Source organism: Oncorhynchus clarkii, chromosome 11 (assembly GCF_045791955.1).
Source record: "Oncorhynchus clarkii lewisi isolate Uvic-CL-2024 chromosome 11, UVic_Ocla_1.0, whole genome shotgun sequence".
In the NCBI taxonomy this organism is placed as follows: domain Eukaryota; kingdom Metazoa; phylum Chordata; class Actinopteri; order Salmoniformes; family Salmonidae; genus Oncorhynchus; species Oncorhynchus clarkii.
In genome coordinates, this window is record NC_092157.1 from 6277105 (window position 1) to 6301502 (window position 24398).

Sequence of the window (24398 nt, forward strand, 5' to 3'; positions counted from 1 at the left end):
GCACCCTACACAGGGCAGTGCCCCCAATCACTGCCCTGGGGCATTGGGATATTTTTTTTTAGACCAGAGGAAAGAGTGCCTCCTACTGGCCCTCCAACACCACTTCCAGCAGCACCTGGTCTCCCCATTTAGGAACTGACCAGGACCAACCCTGCTTAGCTTCAGAAGCAAGCCAGCAGTAGTATGCAGGGTGGTTTGCTGCTGGCCAAAAATGTGTATATGTGACATATTATTGATGTGTATTGTGTTGGGACTCTGCTGTTGGGACAGCTTTATGTAGGCTCTAACAGCTTTATGTAGGCCCTAACAGCTTTATGTAGGCCCTAACAGCTTTATGTAGGCCCTAACAGCTTTATGTAGGCCCTAACAGCTTTATGTAGGCCCTAACAGCTTTATGTCGGCCCTAACAGCTTTATGTCGGCCCTAACAGCTTTATGTCGGCCCTAACAGCTTTATGTCGGCCCTAACAGCTTTCTGTCGGCCCTAACAGCTTTATGTCGGCCCTAACAGCTTTATGTAGGCCCTAACAGCTTTATGTCAGCTCTAACAGTTTGTGGGCACCGTTTGTCACCGCTATAGAGCAAATAATGTGTTGTGGCCAGTGCTTAATTACCCCATGGCTGCGCCCCTGCCCAGTCATGGGAAATCCATAAATTATGTACTGTATCTTAGTAAAATCATTGCATGTATCGTTTATATTTTTATTCTGTGCAGGATTATCATTCCTCTTTTTCTTTTATGGTAAAAAGTAGACAACCTTTCAAATACGGGGATTGGTTTTTACAAATAAAATACACTATATATACAAAGGTATGTGGACACCCCTTCAAATGAGTGGATTCGTCTATTTCAGCCACAGCCGTTGCTGACAGGTGTATGAAATCAAGTACACAGCCAAGCAATCTCCATAAACATACATTGGCACATGGCAAATTTCTGCCCTGGTCAACTGTAAGTGATGTTATTGTGAAGTGGAAAAGTACAGGTGCAACAACGACTTAGACGCTAAGTGGTAGGCCACACAAGCTCACAGAACGGGACCGCCGAGTGCTGAAGCTTGTAGCCCGTAAAAATCACCTGTCCTCGGTTGAAACACTCACTAACCAGTTCCAAACTGTCTCTGGAAGCAACGTCAGGACAAGAACTGTTAATCGGGAGCTTCATGAAATGGGTTTCCATGTGTCGACTGGACTGGTGTAAAACTCGCTGCCATTGGACTCTGGAGCCGTGGAAACACGTTCTCTGGAGTGATGAATCAAGCTTCACCATCTGGCAGTCCCACGGATGAATCTAGGTTTGGCGGACGCCAGGAGAACGCCACCCGCCCCATTGCATAGTGCCAACTGAAAACTTTGGAGGAGGAATAATGGTCTGGGGCTGTTTTTCATGGTTCGGGCCCCTTAGTTCCAGTGAAGGGGAATCTTAACACTACAGCATACAATTACATTCTTGTCAATTCTGTGCTTCCAACTTTGTGGCAACAGTTTGGGGAAGGACCTTTCCTGTTTCAGTTTGATAATGCCCCCGTGCACAAAGCGCGGTCGGTGTGGAAGAACTTGACTGGCCTGCACAGAGCCCTGACCTCAATCTAATCAAACACCTTTGGGATGAATTGGAACGGAGACTGCAAACCAGGCCTAATCGCCCAACATCAGTGCCAAATCTCACAAATGCTCGTGGCTGAATGGAAGCAAGTCCCCGCAGCAATGTTCCAACATCTAGGGGAAAGCCTTCCCAGAAGAGTGGAGGCTGTTATAGCAGCAATGTTCCAACATCTAGTGGAAAGCCTTCCCAGAAGAGTGGAGGCTGTTATAGCAGCAAAGGAAGGGGGGGGAGGGGCAACTCCATATTAATGCCCATGATTTTGGAATGAGATGTTCAACATGCAGTTGTCCACATACTTTTGGACATGTAGTGTATGTATTATCCTGAATAATTGATTATAGTTTGTTAGGAAATGTTGTCTTTCAATCTTTCCGAGTATCATGGGACACGTTAGATGATCTTAAAGTAGTGTATAACGCTACTTTCATCCCATGTTATTCCTGTTTATTCTGGTTGTGTTCAATAACATGTGTCGTGTGCAGCAGATGAAGGAGCAATGAACTGGAAGACTGAGGATTGGGGAATGGAATATCAAAAGTCAAGCAGAGGTTTAGCGATATACAAAATATTTATGCCCATGTGTTTAAAAATACAAATTTAGCAAACTGTCCAAATCTGAGTACTTTTATAATTTACAACAGAATATAAATACAAAAAGAAAATACACACTTATAATCATGCTGATGTGAATACATTTTAATTCTCTATCATTAGACAAATAGACCATTTAGGGAAATTACATCATGCTGATGTGAATACATTTTAATTCTCTATCATTAGACAAATAGACCATTTAGGGAAATTACATCATGCTGAAGAGATCCCTTGGTAGTTGCAAGTTTTGTAGAAAACATTTTAGAATTATGTTGTTTAAAGAATTCTAATATGAAAACCACTGTATGGTGTAAAGATACAGCAGAATTCTAATATGAAAACCACTGTATGCTGTAAAGATACAGCAGAATTCTAATATGAAAACCACTGTATGCTGTAAAGATACAGTAGAATTCTAATATGAAAACCACTGTATGCTGTAAAGATACAGTAGAATTCTAATATGAAAACCACTGTATGCTGTAAAGATACAGCAGAATTCTAATATGAAAACCACTGTATGCTGTAAAGATACAGTAGAATTCTAATATGAAAACCACTGTATGCTGTAAAGATACAGCAGAATTCTAATATGAAAACCACTGTATGCTGTAAAGATACAGTAGAATTCTAATATGAAAACCACCGTATGCTGTAAAGATACAGCAGAATTCTAATATGAAAACCACTGTATGCTGTAAAGATACAGTAGAATTCTAATATGAAAACCACTGTATGCTGTAAAGATACAGTAGAATTCTAATATGAAAACCACTGTATGCTGTAAAGATACAGTAGAATTCCAATATGAAAAACACTGTATGCTGTAAAGATACAGTAGAATTCTAATATGAAAACCACTGTATGCTGTAAAGATACAGTAGAATTCCAATATGAAAACCACTGTATGGTGTAAAGATACAGTAGAATTCTAATATGAAAACCACTGTATGCTGTAAAGATACAGTAGAATTCCAATATGAAAACCACTGTATGGTGTAAAGATACAGTAGAATTCCAATATGAAAACCACTGTATGGTGTAAAGATACAGTAGAATTCTAATATGAAAACCACTGTATGGTGTAAAGATACAGTGGTTTTCATATTAGAATTCTACTGTATGCTGTAAAGATACAGTAGAATTCCAATATGAAAACCACTGTATGGTGTAAAGATACAGTGGTTTTCATATTAGAATTCTACTGTATGCTGTAAAGATACAGTAGAATTCCAATATGAAAACCACTGTATGGTGTAAAGATACAGTAGAATTCCAATATGAAAACCACTGTATGCTGTAAAGATACAGTAGAATTCCAATATGAAAACCACTGTATGCTGTAAAGATACAGTAGAATTCTAATATGAAAACCACTGTATGCTGTAAAGATACAGTAGAATTCTAATATGAAAACCACTGTATGGTGTAAAGATACAGTAGAATTCTAATATGAAAACCACTGTATGGTGTAAAGATACAGTAGAATTCTAATATGAAAACCACTGTATGCTGTAAAGATACAGTAGAATTCCAATATGAAATGATGAGTTCGTAAATGCCCAAAATGTTAGTGTAATTAATTATTGATGTGCAATATCACATTATGACAATTTGTACAGTATTTAAAAAAAAATCTATATCAACCATATATACCATATATCTCATCAAATGACATCTCAATGAAAACCATACACCGTATTTCTGAGCTATTCAATCCCATGATACAGAAAGCATCCTGCAGCTTAGCTCCCATAGTTTCTGAGCCGTGTCATCATCTGAAGCAGGCAGTGAGCAGGTGGCTGGTGCACAGTCCCTGTGGGCAAACAGAGAAGATGCCCATGTCTCTAACACAGTTTACTATAAAATGCTATATACAATAATATTAAACAAGTGAAAATGTCATCTTTACTAATTTATTAATGAAGCTGGAATAATCTAATTTGTAGATGTATTCTTTCAAAACTAAATATATATATATATATATATATATATATATATATATATATATATATATATATATATATATATATATATATATATATATATATATATATATACAGTGCCTTGCGAAAGTATTCGGCCCCCTTGAACTTTGCGACCTTTTGCCACATTTCAGGCTTCAAACATAAAGATATAAAACTGTATTTTTTTGTGAAGAATCAACAACAAGTGGGACACAATCATGAAGTGGAACGACATTTATTGGATATTTCAAACTTTTTTAACAAATCAAAAACTGAAAAATTGGGCGTGCAAAATTATTCATTATTAAGTTAATACTTTGTAGCGCCACCTTTTGCTGCGATTACAGCTGTAAGTCGCTTGGGGTATGTCTCTATCAGTTTTGCACATCGAGAGACTGACATTTTTTCCCATTCCTCCTTGCAAAACAGCTCGAGCTCAGTGAGGTTGGATGGAGAGCATTTGTGAACAGCAGTTTTCAGTTCTTTCCACAGATTCTCGATTGGATTCAGGTCTGGACTTTGACTTGGCCATTCTAACACCTGGATATGTTTATTTTTGAACCATTCCATTGTAGATTTTGCTTTATGTTTTGGATCATTGTCTTGTTGGAAGACAAATCTCCGTCCCAGTCTCAGGTCTTTTGCAGACTCCATCAGGTTTTCTTCCAGAATGGTCCTGTATTTGGCTCCATCCATCTTCCCATCAATTTTAACCATCTTCCCTGTCCCTGCTGAAGAAAAGCAGGCCCAAACCATGATGCTGCCACCACCATGTTTGACAGTGGGGATGGTGTGTTCAGCTGTGTTGCTTTTACGCCAAACATAACGTTTTGCATTGTTGCCAAAAAGTTCAATTTTGGTTTCATCTGATCAGAGCACCTTCTTCCACATGTTTGGTGTGTCTCCCAGGTGGCTTGTGGCAAACTTTAAACAACACTTTTTATGGATATCTTTAAGAAATGGCTTTCTTCTTGCCACTCTTCCATAAAGGCCAGATTTGTGCAATATACGACTGATTGTTGTCCTATGGACAGAGTCTCCCACCTCAGCTGTAGATCTCTGCAGTTCATCCAGAGTGATCATGGGCCTCTTGGCTGCATCTCTGATCAGTCTTCTCCTTGTATGAGCTGAAAGTTTAGAGGGACGGCCAGGTCTTGGTAGATTTGCAGTGGTCTGATACTCCTTCCATTTCAATATTATCGCTTGCACAGTGCTCCTTGGGATGTTTAAAGCTTGGGAAATATTTTTGTATCCAAATCCGGCTTTAAACTTCTTCACAACAGTATCTCGGACCTGCCTGGTGTGTTCCTTGTTCTTCATGATGCTCTCTGCGCTTTTAACGGACCTCTGAGACTATCACAGTGCAGGTGCATTTATACGGAGACTTGATTACACACAGGTGGATTGTATTTATCATCATTAGTCATTTAGGTCAACATTGGATCATTCAGAGATCCTCACTGAACTTCTGGAGAGAGTTTGCTGCACTGAAAGTAAAGGGGCTGAATAATTTTGCACGCCCAATTTTTCAGTTTTTGATTTGTTAAAAAAGTTTGAAATATCCAATAAATGTCGTTCCACTTCATGATTGTGTCCCACTTGTTGTTGATTCTTCACAAAAAAATACAGTTTTATATCTTTATGTTTGAAGCCTGAAATGTGGCAAAAGGTCGCAAAGTTCAAGGGGGGCGAATACTTTCGCAAGGCACTGTAGTTGAAGTCAGAAGTTTACATACACCTTAGCCAAATACATTTAAAATCCGTTTTTCACCATTCCTGACATTTAATTATTGTAAAAAATCCCTGTTTTAGGTCAGTAAGGATCATCACTTGATTTTAAGAATGTGAAATGTCAGAATAATAGTAGAGATAATTATTTATTTCAGCTTTTATTTCCTTCATCATATTCCCAGTGGGTCAGAAATTTACATACACTCAATTAGTATTTGGTAGCATTGCCTTTAAATTGTTTAACTTGGGTCAAACGTTTCGGGTAGCCTTCCACAAGCGTCCCACAATAAGTTGGGTGAATTTTGGCCCATTCCTCCTGACAGAGCTGGTGTAACTGAGTCAGGTTTGTAGGCCTCCTTGCTCACGCACGCTTTTTCAGTTCTGCCCACACATTTTCTATAGGATTGAGGTCAGGGCTTTGTGATGGCCACTCCAATACCTTGACTTTGTTGTCCTTAAGCCATTTTGCCACAACTTTGGAAGTATGCTTGGGGTCATTGTCCATTTGGAAGACCCAGTTGCGACCAAGCTTTAACTTCCTGACTGATGTCTTGAGATGTTGCTTCAATATATCCACATAATTGCCCTCCCTCATGATTCCATCTATTTTGTGAAATGCACCAGTCCCTCCTGCAACAAAGCACCCCTACAACATGATCCTGCCACCCCTGTGCTTCACGGTTGGGATGGTGTTCTTCGGCTTGCAAGCATCCCCCTTTTTCCTCCAAAGATAACGATGGGCATTATGACCAAACAGTTATATTTTTGTTTCATCAGACCAGAGGACATTTCTCCAAAAAGTACAATCTTTGTCCCCATGTGCAGTTGCAAACCGTAGTCTGGCTTTTTTATGGCGGTTTTGGAGCAGTGGCTTCTTCCTTGCTGAGCGGCCTTTCAGGTTATGACGATATAGGACTCGTTTTACTGTGGATATAGATACTTTTGTACCGGTTTCCTCCAGCATCTTCACAAGGTCCTTAGCTGTTGTTCTGGGATTGATTTAAAACTTTTCACACCAAAGTACGTTCATCTCTAGGAGACAGAACACGTCTCCTTTTTGGGCAGTATGACGGCTGCATGGTCCTTTGGTGTTTATACTTGCGTACTATTGTTTGTATAGATGAATATGGTACCTTCAGGCGTTTGGATATTGCTCCCAAGGATGAACCAGACTTGTGGAGGTCTACAATTGTTTTCTGAGGTCTTGGCTGATTTCTTTTGATTTTCCCATGATGTCAAGCAAAGAGGCACTGAGTTGGAAGGTAGGCCTTGAAATACATCCACAGGTACACCTCCAATTGACTCAAATGATGTCAATTACACTATCAGAAGCTTCTAAAGCCATTACATCATTTTCTGGAATTTTCCAAGATGTTTAAAGGCACAGTCAATTTAGTGTATGTAAACTTCTGACCCACTGGAATTGTAATTCAGTGAATTATATGTGAATGAATCTGTCTGTAATCAATTGTTGGAAAAATGTCTTGTGTCATGCACAAAGTAGATGTCCTAACCGTCTTGCCAAAACTATTGTTTGTTAACAAGAAATTTGTGGAGTGGTTGAAAAACGAGTTTTAATGACTCCAACCTAAGTGTATGTAAACTTCCGACTTCAACTGTGTGTGTATGTGTATGTGTGTAGTATATATATCATGCCTAGGCATATAATACATCTGTTCACCTGTAATATCCACCACTCTCTGTTCCCAGTTCAGGGGCCACAGCACAGTAGATAGTGGTCTGAGCTCCCTGGACGGATGTCTTGGTGAAGGGACTGATCATCTTCATGATAGCTGCCTGAGGTGCGTTCAGGTGCCGCCACAGATCAGTCTGAACGATGCCAGGGTGGAGGGAGTACACTGTCACAGCCGTACCTGAGAGAGGGGATAAAAATGAGGACATAAATACAACAAATGTCAAAGATTTTCCACTAATGGCAAGATAAACATCTACAGTATAAGCCTCAGAAGTAGTGGACAAACACAAACCTTGTAGCCGCTTGGCCAGGGAGCGGGTGAAAAGGACATTGGCTAGCTTGCTCTGGCAGTACGCTGTCTTCTTGTCATAGCCCTTCTCACTGTTGATGTCGTCCAGGTTGATGGTACCCCAGAAATGAGCCAAAGAGGATACATTGATGATCCTGGCCGGGGTCGACCTTTTGATCAGGTCAATCAATAAGTGGGTCAACAGGAAGTGACCTAAGAGACGAGATAGGGGGCTTTGGAAGCTTTTGATTGGTAGATTTGAGGTTGATTCTGTCATGACGTTGCCCTCTTTGGGTACAGCAAGCCCCATCCCCCACTCCCTGCCTCCTACAACTAGGCTGCTGTGGTCAGAAAGGTCATAAATTCCGGGAAGAGAATATCTCCTCATGGCCGCAGTATAGAGACAGAGTGAAGTTTCATATAGAACAAAGGAATTTCTTCCACCTCACAGAACTTGAGGTCCGACCAACATTTATGTTCCGGAGAAGGTATATAAGATCGGTGAAGAATCCAGCTACGAACTGGTCCGTTTGTTACATTTTGGTGAGGCTCATGGGAAACGGTGCGGCCACATTACCATAACGCTGTTTATAGAATAGCCTCAGTTATGAGGTTTACATCTAATTGTTGTATAAGATGAATGAGTGAGGATAATACTGTTTGTAAAATTGTGTAATGTGATTTTGGACTTTTTAATGAAGGAAACTCCAATTCCCTTTTGAGTTTAACTAAATCAGAGGACCGCCCATGAGCCCAGTTCGGGTCGGACATCCTGGGACAGGCCCTTTTCTGCAATTCCGAATAAAACCCCAACCTTGAGAATTCCTCAACAGACCATGTTTTTCTCCATAACGAGAGGACAAGGGTTACAGACCATGTTTTCTTTCAGCAATGGTCTACAACAAAGGTTGTAGACCATTGCTGAATCTTTTAACCTTTTACCGACAGAATAAGAACAAGTCTTTGACATTAATTACTAGTCTGCAGCTAGGAATTCGGTATCATTGAAGAACAAAGACCGCCGAAACATCTATAACGAAATGAATGAATGTCACTCTGAACAATCCAGTCTGAGAGAGAGAGAGAGAGAGAGAGAGAGAGAGAGAGAGAGAGAGAGAGAGCGAGAGAACGGAAAATCTCCAACAGAAACTAACTTTTCAACAGCGATCAAGACGACCCACTGAGCGTAAATATATATATGGATTGCAATTGTTCCTGAATGAGTGAGCGTTCATGTGCAAAGGATTAGCATTTCAATTGTTATATTTATGTAGTGACTTCTTAGTCGACCCCCACTTCCCCTTTTGTCTAATAAGCCTCCATGCCGGTTTAGCCCACTAGTGCACATTCTCCTATAATTTCTTGTAACCATATTTACTTTGTTTGTTTGTTTATTAATTTCTGTGAATTACTTAGTTAGTAAATAAATGATTTAAGACAATTGATGTATGGATGACTCCTAGTAAAGACTGGGTTCGTGCAGATAACCAACAATTTACGACGTTTGGAATGAGACTAACGTGAGGTAGAGTAAATCATTCATTAATTCGAAGACTAATTGATCAGTTATAAAATATCAGAAAAGTTATATTAGGAAATGATAACTTTGTAATCTGAATATATTTCCTTGGTGCCCCGACTTCCTAGTTAATTACAGTTACATGATTAATCAGTTTAATCGCGTGATACTAATTACAGAGGATCTTTGATAAAAACTAAAAGTCTTCATTTAATGATAGTAAAGACACGACAATTCGTTGTACATGATTTATGCATTCGAACTGTGATTGTGAAAAGAGCATGTTCTGGTAACAGTCTTGTTCGATTCAGTGGGTTAGTTAGTATCACTTGAGATGAATGACCTTTCACATAACTCTCCTCCACATCTCCTCCACAAAGCTTTAAAAAAAAAGTGTTGACTGAAACTAGATGGCCCTACAGTACATGGAAAGAACTGTTCGGCTTAAAACTCTAGTAAATTATCAACAATGGAGAAGAGTACGTACAAGTCTGGACTTGTGTAAGAACATTTCAAAGATAAATAAACAACGCAGAGGACTAAAGGTTAAGAGGAGTCTAACGGTCAATAGGGAATTATTAATGGAAATAGTTTGTTTTCAGTTCAACATCTTTTTAAAATCTGTGTAGGAAAGTCTATGTGGACTATGTGTGCCACGTTTTCATTGGTCTGGGGAGGGGGGGGGGTATACATTACACCCTTGCTTTGTTCTGTGGAGAGAATCACTGAGGACAGGGAAGAAATTACCATCTACCATCTACTTCCAAACATGATTTGTCCTCTCTGAATAAACCCATTTTCCTCCACCCTGATTTGCCTTGGGGTCTGTTTTATTAATGAGTAACATCAACTGCTAACATCTGGTACTTTCCTCCTCTGCCTTGGATGTGCGCCACATGCAATCATCTATGTGGTTAGTCAGTAGTGGTTTAGGCCAGATTCATCAAATCATTTAGTGTATTTCTGTCATAACAAAACCACATCTCCAAGAGAAGCAGCTGTCCACAAGGAAGTAAGCAGATAAATAAGCATTTCCTTATAGGAATGGCTACTAGTACAGCTCATTGGCAGTTAAACCCTAGTCAATTATCAATAATATGTGGTATGTTTGTGCCCTTTTATATTTTAGAATCATGTGATGCCTGGCCAAAGAAGAACTTTGCTTCTCTTCCTGTGCTATGTAGGTTCACTTACCCATGTGATTGACACCAATCTGCATTTCAAATCCATGCTATGTAGGTTCACTTACCCATGTGATTGACACCAATCTGCATTTCAAATCCATGCTATGTAGGTTCACTTACCCATGTGATTGACACCAATCTGCATTTCAAATCCATCAGCTGTTTTCCCGTACGGACACACCATGACGCCAGCATTGTTGATGAGGATATTGAGTTTAGTCTCTTCTACAGAAATAACATGAATGTCAAAATGTTGAATGAGTGCCAATTAATCAATTACTGTGTCAATGAAGTTGCGATTACAATCAAGTCTGTGTTTGAGGTTTGTCTACAGTGGAATAAAAGGTGGTATGGAGCTATCATGTGGATGAACTAAGCAACAGCCATGTCTCAGGTCCTCCTACCCTTGTTGATGGTCTCTGCAAACTCCCGGATGGACTTGGTGTCTGACAAATCAAGCTTCTTGATGACAACATTTTGGCTGCCAGAGCCTTGTATGACTTCTTTCAGGGCTCCCTCAGCTTTCTCCATGTCTCTGCAGGCCATGATGATTCTGGCCCCTATAAAGAAAATGTGGAAAATAAATGACCGTCCAAGAAAATAATTCCATCCCAATCCAACTCAGGATGTCAATCATAGTTACTTTTCAGGGGGATATTGGACAGAGCCTTCATAGCTACATACAATATTTAATTTAAAGGATTCCACATTATGTGTGTGATAAGAATTCCCAGCAGCAACCCCAGTGCCTGTCTGGCATCACCTGCTAAGTAGGATTGTAGATGGTAACAGGTTGATATACTATTACTGTTTGTGTGTTGTATCATCATTAGGCTACATAGTAGCTTTAGAAAATTGATGAGAACATTAAGCCCAGCTGTTACACAACTCATTCTACAAATTGAAAACTATGATCAGTTCATTAGTAGATTCAGCTTCCTCCCACACACAGTGGCCCTTACCATTCAGCTTCCTCCCACACACAGTGGCCCTTACCAAACAGCCACCTGCTCCATGTTGGTCTTCTCACTCAATGGACTTATAGTGTAGTATGTCATTTTTAGTTTGTGTTTATAGTGTACATACTGTACGTGGATTGTGTCAATTCTGAGGTATATATATATATATGTATATTGTCTGTATATCAGTTTATTGAGGCAGTATAACCTACTTGCTTAGCGAGCATCGCTTCTTCCTGATTCGGCTCACACAGAGGCTCGAACACGTGACCGACCTCCCAAAGTGTCTTTCAATTTGGCCACACTTCAGGCTGGGGACTAAGTTTAACACATCCCCATGTGGTACAGCAGCACCTTTTCATTTTAGTCAAATTCCTGTACAATCAAATGTATTTGGTAACAAAAAAAAAAGTGGATCCTGAGATCGGGTGTTTTACTGCTTGGCTTCCCTTAGTACATGAGAAAGCATTTTGAGAATTAGGCAAGGAGAGGGGATTTGAGTAATCAATTGAAAGACTAATTGAGGAAAGAGCCAAAGACTCATTCAACAGGTCATGGTGAGACATCTTCATAGGTGCCGGTATGGTAACATCATCATGGCTTCAGTATCACTGCAGGCCTACCTCTCTTAGCCAGGTCCAGCGCTGTCTCTTTGCCAATACCAGTGTTGGCTCCAGTTATGAGCACTGTTTTGTCATCAAGTCGGGCTGCAGATGACCATGGTCTCCGGAAGAGATATCTAAGGGATATATTGAAATATACTTAAGGGGGGGGCTGGTCCAACTCAAGGTGTCATAATAAAGAAATAATAATAAATACACACGCCTCCTCAACATAAAAATATTGTCACATGACCCTCCGCTTGTACTGTCAAACATATTGAACACCCTACCCCCGTCATTGAATTAACTCCAAATAATGTTTCTAACAATAACTGTAGCGACCATGCGTTTATAAATGTGGATATTCACTTCAACGTGATTTTGTGGCACAGTCGATGCCACGCAGGGCTATGGGCCAGAAGTTTGAGGTTTCTCTGACAACCACAGACAAGCTCAGTCTCCCTGCCTGTTTCATTACTTCACTGTCAGATCCAGCTGCAGACAATGATCAGCTAGGGTGAAATCAGATTTTCTACATTTGGATTATATGCAATGAATTTTCCACTAACAGGTTTCTGTGCCAATGCCCCACACAACCAATAAACAAAGAATACTGACTTCGGGCACTTCAATATCATGGTTTGTGTTTTCTACACCGCAATAAATAGACTCTGTCAATCTGGACAAACAGAAACACATCCCTCCCTACCATGTAGGCTCACCCAGTATCGAAGGCTTAGCTTGACAATCTCCGAATATCATTCATCTTTTTGGTGTTGTGTAACCTATACTATGTCTCTTTTCATTCATCATTTTGGCCACCGTACAGTTTGGATTGATTGATTATTAAAAAATATATATACACACAGATTTTTAAAAGTGACCGGGATTGAACAATACAATTGGGTATTTATTTCTATTGTAGTCCAGATTATTATTTTTTTTACATAAATACATTTACAATTACATAGATACAGACACATTACAGAGATGCATCTATAGCCTAGGCTACTCACCCAAATGGCATTCCTGAAATAGAGCAACAGTTGATGGTGGTGAAACAATTTCAAACTCTTAATCCTCAATTTCAGATGATTCGCCTCTACTGCCTATTGAAATTGATACAGCCGCATTCAAGTCAAAGCTTTCCTCACTGATTTACAGCCAAGCTTCAACAACATAGGTTTGCTCCCAAGTGGCGTAGCTGTCTAATGCACTGCATCTCAGTGCTGGAGGCTGCGCTACAGTCACCCTGTCTTCTTCGGTGGGGTTTATCGACGGTTGGCATCCAACATGATGGTGCATTACTGCCACCTACTGTACTGGAATGTGGGCCAGAGACACGGAGAAACTAAACCCTACCTGTCAGCCCCGTTGCTTTAAAAAATGATCAATGATTTGAGACTATATCTAATAACGTAATCTTTCCCTCCAATAATGTCCACGCTGTATCAATACACGCTCCACGGTCTCTGTTTCCTGCCAATAATCACATTTCCCTGTTGGATGCTTTCCTATCACATTTAAGGTCTTATTCAACTGGCTGTGTCCCACCCTTAATCTACTGGCTCCAGGTCATCTACAAGTCCATGCTAGGTAAAGCTCCGCCTTATCTCAGTTCACTGGTCAAGATGGCAACACCCACCCGTAGCACGCGCTCCAGCAGGTGTATCTCACTGATCATCCCTAAAGCCAACACCTCATTTGGCCGCCTTTCCTTCCAGTTCTCTGCTGCCTTTGACTGGAACGAAATGCAAAAATCGTTGAAGTTGGAGACCTTTATCTCCCTCACCAACTTTAAACATCTGCTATCTGAGCAGCTAACCGATCGCTGCAGCTGTACATAGTCCATCGGTAAATAGCTCACCCAATTTTACCTACCTCATCCCTATACTGTTTTTATTTATTTAATTTCCTGCTCTTTTGCACACCAGTATCTCTACCTGCACATGACCATCTGATCATTTATCACTCCAGTGTTAATCTGCTAAATTGTAATTATTCGCCTACCTCCTCATGCCTTTTGCACACAATGTATATAGACTCTGTTTTTCCTCTTTTTTCTTTTTCTACTGTGTTATTGACTTGTTTATTGTTTACTCCATGTGTAACTCTGTGTTGTCTGTTCACACTGCTATGCTTTATCTTGTCCAGGTCACAGTTGTAAATGAGAACTTGTTCTCAACTAGCCTACCTGGTTAAATAAAGGTTAAATAAATCAAGATGTCATACTCAGATGTCTCCCAGCAGCATCCACTACTAGCTTAATCTTCTCCGTTTTAGACTTTACTTCAGCAGTGCTATCGATAGCTCCTGCTATGAACGTCACCAACTTTCTCTTATCTATGTATACCATATTGCCACCCACCTGCCCAGTAATCCCCAATCTAGATGCTCCTACCCATCTCTCTCTTGAACCTGTATCTCTCTGGACCTGGCCCATCCTCACTGCTTCAGCATGAGATACCCTTCTCTCCACTCTCACTTGTTGCACCTCCACTGCCTGCTTCATAGCCTCACACCCACTATATGCCACATTATGAGCCCTCCCCCCACCACAGCTGTATGCTCCCCTACACACCTGACACATCTCTTTACATGTTGTTGCCACATGCCCAAACCTCTGGCAATTATAAAACCTTAAAGGCTTTGGGTACAAATGCCCTCACATAACTCATATACCCTACGGGTACTTTATTTGGCAGTACCTGGTCCTTGAAGTGTAACAGAATAGACAGGCTATCTGCCCAAACTCCACCCCTTGTTGCTTGCGATCTATGAACATTCACTAGAACGCCTTCTCTCAAATGGTCCCTTACCTCTTGAACGCTAATATTCACTGGCACTCCTGTTATCGCCCCTTTAATCCACTGCTTCCCGGTTTTGTCATCCCATCTGCTCGAAACCACCTTACACTTCCCTATTTGCTTCAGTCCGAGTGATTTCTCCCTCTGCGACATGTCCTTACAGAACACCAACAAACTCCCATCTCTTAACACTTTAGCATTGACAACTTCCCCAATCAACTATTTTACCACAGCCGTCAACCTTATCGGACTCATCACCCCAACTCCCCTTCCTCCCTAAACTTCAGAATCACTTTATGCTCCCCTCGCGTCCGAATTGCCGCTGCTAGCGTTAGAAACTATGTTGCTCTCCACAAACTTCATTTTTTGCCTCCTCTCTACCTCCATAGACCTCTCGCTCCCCTTCAAAACCCTACTCCCTTTCTTTTTCTCTTACTCCCTCCTTTATTTGACCTCCATACTTGCTTCACAATCACTATCTCCTACCATCTCTCTAACCCAGTCACAGCACAGGTGCCGCTAATTTTAACTGTTGACACAACTTCGTACAGGCACCAGGTACTGGTTCGAATTCAGGCTGTATCACAACCGGCTGTGATTGGGAGTCCCATAGGGCGGTGCACAATTGGTCCGGGTTTGGCCGGTGTAGGCCGTCATTATGAAAATAATAATTTGTCATTAACTGACTTGCCTAGTTAAATAACGATTACATTTGTAAATGTAAAATTATACACATTCGCAGGTCCCGTCGATGAATGCAGAAGTGTGTTGTGCCTTAGCAGAAATGTGATTGGCTGTCAATTTGTTAAACCGGTCAGTACATAACCTAACGTTGCCTGGAAAATAATGAAGGTCGTAGAAAGTCTTCTACTGAGTTTAATTATTGTCCGGAAAGCACACAGACCCGCAAGTTGATTATCACTTTTATACCATGGCTATAATTTAGCACATTTACCGCTAGAAATGTGTTCAACATCCACTGAAGTAGCTAGCAAGTTTACTGGATAGCGACAGTAGTTGCCTTGGTAACCAAACAAACATACTTGCTAGTTTAGCTAACCAAACCATCAGTCCTAGCTCGGCATTATGAACATCTAATTCAGCAATGCCAATAATGTTTTTAATTCGACTTTTGCTTTCAAAAGCAGCTCAAACATAGGAAGGGAACTATAGCCATTGAGTTCTACCGTGCAAATATACTGTGCGTTATTAGTGGTGGGAGTCGACTCCAAAATCATTGATTCCTGAACTCCCGGTGTCGACTCGCATTTCTGGGTGTCAAGCGCAGAATCGACTCCTAAGATTCAGTATTTTTGAAATGGAGAAAACTATTTCCCGTAGTCTAATTTGAGAACACAAACTATTGCATCTTTCACAGCAAAGAAAGCGAGCTAGCGAGGGAGAGAGAGAGATGGGAATTTTGGCCGGTTAGAGGCTGAAGAGGAGATGGCGAAAGCTTAACAGGCTGACTACAACGCTTTAGTACCTGACCGTTGCAAAATAAATTTAGGAATCTATATTATTCAATTATTGCACTCACACTGCTCACGCCGCCAACGAGTGTCTGCGTTGGCAGCTATTGGTCTACTATAGCGCGAGTGGGCTTGGTTGGTTGCTGTCTCTCCCTCCCTCCTTTTCTCTCCCTCCCTCCTTTTCTCTCCCTCCCTCCCTGTGTCACTCCCTCAGTGCGGCCCCTCCCTCGCCTTCTAGAGTGGCAACCCTCTCTACCTTCTCCCATGCTTTATCAGCTCAGTTTAATAAAGTACCTTAAAAAAATGACTTTTCTGCTGCTTCTCTCACTCGGATCGGACTGGGTCTAAATGAAATGGGTCAAGGATCCGGGTGGGAAAGCCACAGGTCCATTCCCAAATGGGTCCAACTTTTTGGACCTGTGAAGATAGGTCTGTATGTCAACTACTCATATTTATATATTTATCCAATTCTTTTGGGCTAAAATCCAGCTAATCTTGGAGAAGACAGGCCTAACTACTTACAAAAAGTTTCTGATGAATATGTACAAAAGTAAGTAAAGTGCCTATAAGATTGAAAGACATAAGGTCATTTCGACAAACTTGTGAGGCTCTCCATGTTTATTATTTACCCATTCAACACATTTGCTGCTACTTCAATCCATTTGGATTATTATTATTTTTTTCCTGAGACCAGACAGACATTTTTATTTAACCAAATATTCCCAGTGTTTTTCTACAACAGCCACACATGTGGCCTCTCATTGCAATATAAACATTTTCGTGAGGCAAACGAGTAGGCTAGGTGCGCTCGTTTCGGTGGAGAGGACTGCAGGGATGTTGTACTGCCAGAATGCACCAGAGAGACACGAAGGTACTTGTTTAGTTAAAGCTGAGTCAATGCCTTGGAAGATTACATGATAAGTCATTAGTACTCCACATAACATATAAGAATATCATAGCGAATATAATAGCATAGTAACGAAATGACTCTGAATTTGCACATAAAATATAAAAAATTGTATAGGCCAAATATGGAAGTTGGTGACAATCAACAGTTTATTCATGATTTTTTACTAAGGGCTCCATTCAGTCTGTATCGCTGAAACATTAGAAATGTAAACCGATTGAGTCGACATATGCCGCATTTACCCTGAATACAGTCTCCGCTAACAGGAAGTACACCTTCAGTATTAGAAGAGCCGAGTAAGTCATTTTGACTCCATACGAATTTAAAAATTCAAATATCTCTAGCATTTTCAAAGTCAAGCCTTTCCTTTTCTAAATAAGTCTATTTAAACACGTGTATGCTGTAAGAATTTCAATGTCACCAACATCATTTGTCTTATAAAAGCAGTTTTAAAGAGGACATGTAATTTATTTTCTCCTCCTCCGTGAGAGGCCAAAAAGTTACATTTTTCAAATCCTTCAACAGATGCAGGTAGAACGTTTTTGATTTCTAGTATCAGAAAGATATTCAGAGGTTTCCCTTACCATTCCCAAATAACTATTATAATAGTTATAATAATATATATTATAACTACTATAAATATGCCAAATAACTAAATCAAAGCTAAAATCAAACTCTGCATTTGAGCATGCTGCAACAGGTAGCCTATAGTAACATAAACTAATGAGAAAGCTATTGTGTTCCTTGAAATCTTGTTCAAGATTACTCTGATGACCTTCATAAACATAGCCACATTATTATTTTTTTTCCCAATTGCATTTATGAAATATATTTATTAGACTGTTAGAATGTTTGAAGTCAAAATGACTTTTCTGGTGTTAAATTGCAATCACACTGTAACGTTGAACATCCGCGATACGGATTAATCTACCATTAATATCATCAACATAGTCTACTTGCGTGTAATTAACAGATGTAGTAAAATAATAAACACGACACTTCACATGCCTTGTGGAAAAACACAAACCAAATGAATAAACATTGTTAAAAAAATAGACACTACAGAAAAAACTATCGCACAGTTTTACAGACTGAAACTCAATATGACTAAATAGAAATTAAATATGAAATCTCACACACACATATATATATATATATATATATATATATAATTTTTTTTACCTTTGCAATACATGACACAAACTCAGTACCAACAACAAATAATGTGTTACCTATAACCTGTAACCTGTAATCTATAACATATAACCTACTGTGTTTATGTGTTTTTCAGAATGACTTAGACAATCTTATTCTATAGATTCCTACATATTACAACTATGACTCAAACATAATTACATTTGTCAAATGCAAGTCAGATTTACTAAGCGTCCATACACAATACACTTTTATCATTAACTTTATTTTATGTTTTTTTTCTAGCAGTTTCTATGTCTGATAGTTATCAGTAGAAACAGGTGCAAATCCTTCAGCTGGGGGATAGTGCTTAGCTGCTTCAAGAATTAATGACCACCCGGCCCAGCAGTTTTAAGGACAGTCAGAAATTGTTTTCACAAACGATATTATCGTTCATTTTCTTTTTCAATTGATAGGTATTATCTTGAGGGTTATCACCTGCATCTTCTTCATTGCCAACTTTAGCGCCGCAGATTCCAAAGAAAGACAAAAACACAGGGATAAACACTATACCATGGACGGCCCCAAACAAAATGACCAAGAACATGATCTTAAAGAAGGTTCTGAAGATGTAGCTCTCAGCAGCAGACAGAGCCACCACTCCTAAGATAGTAGACACAGCTCCCTGTATGATAGGATAGCCCAAGTGATAGACCGCATCTATAGCCTTCTCGTTAGCAGTTATCTTATCGCTAGAGACGAAGGCATAGGAAATGTGAGCGGAAAAGTCCACTGAGAAACCGATGCAGATGACAAGATTGATCATGGATACAGAGTCGAGATTGACGTTCCAAAACGCCATGAAACCAGCAACGCCCACTATGACAGAGGCAATGGCAAAGGTCACCCAAAGAGAACATATTGGGTTGGGAATCAACAGGAGGGAGATCACCAGCATGGCAAGAGTGGCAACTACAATGTTTTGGATGGTGTTACTAACAATGACTGCATACTGGTCAAAGTATATGAAAGCTGGGTGGTAAACAACCAACTTTACTGAACAAACACTAGCTGTCTCCCGAAGCTCGTTCAACATGTTCTTTTCATCAACAGCTGTACTGACATTGACTGTCTGAATGAACACACGTGAAGCATATATTGTGTTGTCTGTAAAATTCACATCTTGTATGAAATCAGACCTCTCGAGAAATGCAGACAAATTACTTTTGAATGTGTTTTCCTCACTTAGATTCAAATGGGTCATCTTTCCAAATGTAAGATATTCATTGAGCCAAGATATGGTCCTGTTTTGAGAAACCATTGGTAGACCTTCAAAGTTTTGAAGGCAGGAGTCAAGAATATTCCGAGCACTTTCGTCCCAATATTTAAACGCACTGTCTGTCACAACAACCATAACATTTGGGCCATACTCTGAAAAGAATTCGTCCTCATTATCATAATAGCTACCCACATAGGAGCTATCAGCTGCTAGATTTTTAAGGTCTATGCCCTCTTGGATTTGTAAGCAACCATAGATGCTTGAGCCCAAATATACAGCATAGAGCAGGATCACAAACCCCTTGGTCCAATTATTTGTTAGAAATGGACCATAGTACGTCTTAAAGAAGTTGTTAATTGGCATTGGTTCCTCTTTTCCTGTTTCATGATCATAAGCTCCCCCTACAGAGCAGATATTGTACTTTTCAGAATTCTCCTCTGGTTCTGAAACCTTCATGCAGGTCAGCCAATGTCTGTTGCTCTTTTCACGTCTTCCATTCAGTGCCAGAAATGCACCAAAGAAGGTGATGTTGTACAAGTAGCAGAACAGCACAGCTGTGCCAGTATACATACAAAAGGACTGTACAGAACCAAAGGGAGTTAACAGACCAATAAAGAAAGCCAGGGCATCAGTTAGTGTTGTGATGGTGATAGAAACAGCTGCCTCTTTGTATGTAGCTGCCATACGGTCCTCTACGTTGTCATGAACTTGAGTCTGCTGCCAACAAGAAATCATGATGAACATGTCGTCAACACCAATTCCTGTGGAGAAAAAGGACACTGCTTTACAAAATGTCAGATCTTGTTTCTACCCGTGTTCATTCCTGTGATCACATCTGTTAAGATCACAAGCCGAGTACATTTCATATCAGGTCTAAACAGGATGTCAGTTGCATTTGGGAAGCACAGCCACGAGCTGCCCAGTGACACGAGCCAACCAGTCGAGCTAAATAACTACTATGCTCGCTTCGAGGCAAGCAACACTGAGGCATGCATGAGAGCATCAGCTGTTCCGGACGACTGTGTGATCACATCTGTTAAGATCACAATCCGAGTACATTTCATATCAGGTCTAAACAGGATGTCAGTTGCATTTGGTTTATTGTATCATAATGAGAGTTTGTAAGCTTACCCAGAATCAGGAATGGAGCTGTTGCCACAGTCATAGCGAAGGGCATCCCACAGTACAGCAACAACCCAAAACTGGACAACACCGCCATGCCAGCTGAGAGGACACCAAAGGTCGCCACCCATACCTTGTTCCTAACACAGTCCAACCTAGACAAACACAACATTAGTCCCAGCGTGGGTAAACGCTAATAAGTAGTGCTCTCTGATGTGCCTTGAAAACAGTAATACAGTTACAATGTGGGATCGACTGATTTGAGCCACAAATCTAGTTTCAGATAATAAACGCTGTTATTATCATTTTCAATAGAGCTGTACTATGTTGACTGATGATGTGGAATTGCATCGGACTCCAACGAGTGGCTCTGGAATTGGATTCTCAATCCTCACATTGATATTAAATAGTAGCAATAGCGATGTTACTGTGCGACGAAAGACGCTGCAAAATAATTTGTAAATCGATGTCGTGGTGCCCATCAGTAATGAACGTCTCCACCTCGGTTTTGAGAAGTTGTGTTTTTACTGTCAGTTCCTGCTGGGTCGTTCCATTTGATTTCAATCACTGTTCAACGTAACGTTTGATAATACTGAACAGAAAAATAGAAACGCAACATGTAAAATGTTGGTCCAATGTTTCATGAGCTGAAATAGAAGATCCCCCCCCACAAAGTTTTACGTACGCACAAAAATCTTATTTCTCTCAAATTTTGTGAACACATTTGTTTACATTCCTGTTAGTGAGCATTTCTCCTTTGCCAAGATAATCCATACACCTGACAGGTGTGGCATATCAAGAAGCTGATTAAAACAACATGATCATTACTTGTAGGTAAAATCCCAGAGATGACTAGATGAAAAATCTGTCGCTGTGCCCTTGAGCAAGGCACTTAACCCCAATTGCTCCTGTAAATGACTCTGGATAAGAGCGTCTGCTAAATTATTCAAATGTAAATGCTGAGAATGAGTTTTTCATAAAATAGTTTGTTTGTTATAGTCCTTTCTGACTTTAAAAAGCATTGTAGGTCAAAATGTGGATTTGATTTAAAAATTTAGCCCCAAAATCTAGCTTTTTACAGTCAACACTGTCATTGCGATTTTCCATTCGAGCTGTCCTATATTCATTGTCCTATATTTATTGAAATCAGAAAAGATACCTTATACAAGATATGATTGAAAAGGTGATGGCCAGGGCATAGGTCAATGAGAAGAGAGGAATGATTGAGTCAGAGCTCTTCTCAAACTCTTCATCCCTTGATATTGATGTAAAATACGATATGGTCATCTGCAAAGACAAATAAGAATATAGATACAAAGACCATATTCAGGTAACATTAGTAAAACAACTCAATATGTTTGAATAATCAAATTATCATGACATGACATGTTGTTTTTTTTAAAATGGAGCTTAAATGTGCAGTTTGATCAATTAGGCTGTAGGCCTAAACATGGTGAGAAGACACCCATCCTATACAAGTTGACAAGAGAACATGTCCTGTGTTTCATCTCTAAAGCCATGTACTCACGCCGTCTTCTTTTTGCTTCGTCGACGCCGTCTCTATGAACTTCTGCAGCCACATCGTATTTACAGTCTGGTTGTCTTCTTTTAAGAAGTAAAAAAGTCGAATTGCCTTTGCGCTTTCAATTTCAGTTGATCCAGTTTTCAGTTTCACACCACCGATTTCAGATGCGATGAAAATGTTGTCGTGATATGGGTAATCAATAGTGGTAAGATTGAGAGTTTTTACAATATCAAAGATTGAATTTGACACGCACACATCACCTTTCTTAACACAAAGGTTTGAGAAATTACATGTTCCTACATCAATGGCTTTCACTTCCCTATCCATAGCAATAATTTTTGTAAAAGCAGGATTTGTGAGGATATTTGCTGCGGGCGTAACAATTATGAGAGATGCAAAGGTCCCTTCGGTATAGAGCCGCAAACGTGAGAAGTCGCTATCGTTCTGTGGAAAGTATTCTTTCACTACTTGTCGTTCGTCTTTCGCTGGTCCGTCCATAGGTGTGAACATCTCTTCAATGCCGTTAGCTTCTCTGTCCGCAAGGAAGTAAAATCCTCCGCCAAGACCCGCAGAAATGAACATGGGAAGAATAAAAAACCACAAGTGGTGTCTACCAACAAAACGCCCAAGTATTTCAAATCCTCTAGCTATCGGTTTCTCAACGCAGTCTGTGTTGCACCCAGCCATTTTCTATTCTCCTTTTCAACTTGTGGTACTAGAAGAAATAACTCACCTTGAATTATATCTGTTGACTTTACAGTCATAAGCTATACTTCCTCTGAACATGGTGACATGATAAGCTTCCTGTGAAGAGTTTTCCTCAGTAGCGGCTCTGCCAGCCCTGGATGCATCACAACCATGACCGCGTCAGGGCAATAAATGGTTACATATTAACAAATAAGGTGGTTTATCTGTTTGGGTTGTGATAACATCACTAGGTGCCACGCCTGCTCCAGCTCCCCCTCCCTGGCGCTCGGAGGTACCAGGCTCCCCCAGCATTACGTACTCCTGCCACCATCAGTACACACACACCTGCCTTCCCCTCATTACGCGCATCAAATTATTATTAGACTCACCTGGACTCACCTGGACTCAATCACCTGTGTCATTACCGCCACTATATGTGTTTGTTCCCAAGCTCTGTTCCCTGTCAGGATTAATGTTTGTTTGTCTTTGCATACCCGGTTGTGATGCTGTCTCTGTCCAGGTTGATGTCTGTTCCCTGTCAGGATTAATGTTAGTTTGTCTTTGCATACCCGGTTGTGATGCTGTCTCTGTCCAGGTTGATGTCTGTTCCCTGTCAGGATTAATGTTTGTTTGTCTTTGCATACCCGGTTCTGATGCTGTCTCTGTCCAGGTTGATGTCTGTTCCCTGTCAGGATTAATGTTTGTTTGTCTTTGCATACCCGGTTCTGATGCTGTCTCTGTCCAGGTTGATGTCTGTTCCCTGTCAGGATTAATGTTAGTTTGTCTTTGCATACCCGGTTCTGATGCTGTCTCTGTCCAGGTTGATGTCTGTTCCCTGTCAGGATTAATGTTAGTTTGTCTTTGCATACCCGGTTCTGATGCTGTCTCTGTCCAGGTTGATGTCTGTTCCCTGTCAGGATTAATGTTTGTTTGTCTTTGCATACCCGGTTCTGATGCTGTCTCTGTCCAGGTTGATGTCTGTTCCCTGTCAGGATTAATGTTTGTTTGTCTTTGCATACCCGGTTGTGATGCTGTCTCTGTCCAGGTTGATGTCTGTTCCCTGTCAGGATTAATGTTTGTTTGTCTTTGCATACCCGGTTCTGATGCTGTCTCTGTCCAGGTTGATGTCTGTTCCCTGTCAGGATTAATGTTAGTTTGTCTTTGTATACCCGGTTCTGATGCTGTCTCTGTCCAGGTTGATGTCTGTTCCCTGTCAGGATTAATGTTTGTTTGTCTTTGCATACCCGGTTCTGATGCTGTCTCTGTCCAGGTTGATGTCTGTTCCCTGTCAGGATTAATGTTTGTTTGTCTTTGCATAC

The 24398-nt window shown here is 40.4% G+C and overlaps 2 protein-coding genes across 2 annotated transcripts; both read right to left on the reverse strand.

Moving 5' to 3' along the window:
* Nucleotides 1–3912: 3912 nt before the first annotated feature.
* On the reverse strand, nucleotides 3913–13173 carry LOC139420598 (retinol dehydrogenase 12-like). Its single transcript, XM_071170789.1, has 7 exons — nucleotides 13163–13173; nucleotides 12168–12283; nucleotides 10990–11145; nucleotides 10706–10810; nucleotides 7886–8095; nucleotides 7579–7771; nucleotides 3913–4015 (listed from the first exon to the last, which is right to left on the reverse strand). The coding sequence occupies exons 1-7, from the start codon at nucleotides 13171–13173 to the stop codon at nucleotides 3913–3915; spliced, it is 894 nt and encodes a 297-aa protein (XP_071026890.1).
* Nucleotides 13174–18887: 5714 nt separating this feature from the next.
* LOC139420599 (patched domain-containing protein 3-like) lies at nucleotides 18888–23079 on the reverse strand. The gene is made up of 4 exons (XM_071170790.1): nucleotides 22396–23079; nucleotides 22027–22154; nucleotides 20877–21022; nucleotides 18888–20506 (listed from the first exon to the last, which is right to left on the reverse strand). The coding sequence occupies exons 1-4, from the start codon at nucleotides 23077–23079 to the stop codon at nucleotides 18888–18890; spliced, it is 2577 nt and encodes an 858-aa protein (XP_071026891.1).
* Between the last annotated feature and the right edge of the window lie 1319 nt (nucleotides 23080–24398).

Excerpts from the sequence above, each read along its gene's own strand:
- LOC139420598 (XM_071170789.1), bottom strand. Across the intron at positions 8,096-10,705 it reads GATTGGTGTCAATCACATGG|GTCACTTCCTGTTGACCCAC; the intron begins GTAAGTGAACCT and ends CTCGTCTCTTAG. Across the intron at positions 4,016-7,578 it reads GAGAGTGGTGGATATTACAG|GGACTGTGCACCAGCCACCT; the intron begins GTGAACAGATGT and ends GTTTGCCCACAG.
- LOC139420599 (XM_071170790.1), bottom strand. The coding sequence starts at position 23,079 with ATGGCTGGGTGCAACACAGACTGCGTTGAGAAACCGATAGCTAGAGGA. Across the intron at positions 22,155-22,395 it reads CGAAGCAAAAAGAAGACGGC|ATGACCATATCGTATTTTAC; the intron begins GTGAGTACATGG and ends TTGTCTTTGCAG. Across the intron at positions 20,507-20,876 it reads AGCTCCATTCCTGATTCTGG|GAATTGGTGTTGACGACATG; the intron begins GTAAGCTTACAA and ends TTTTCTCCACAG.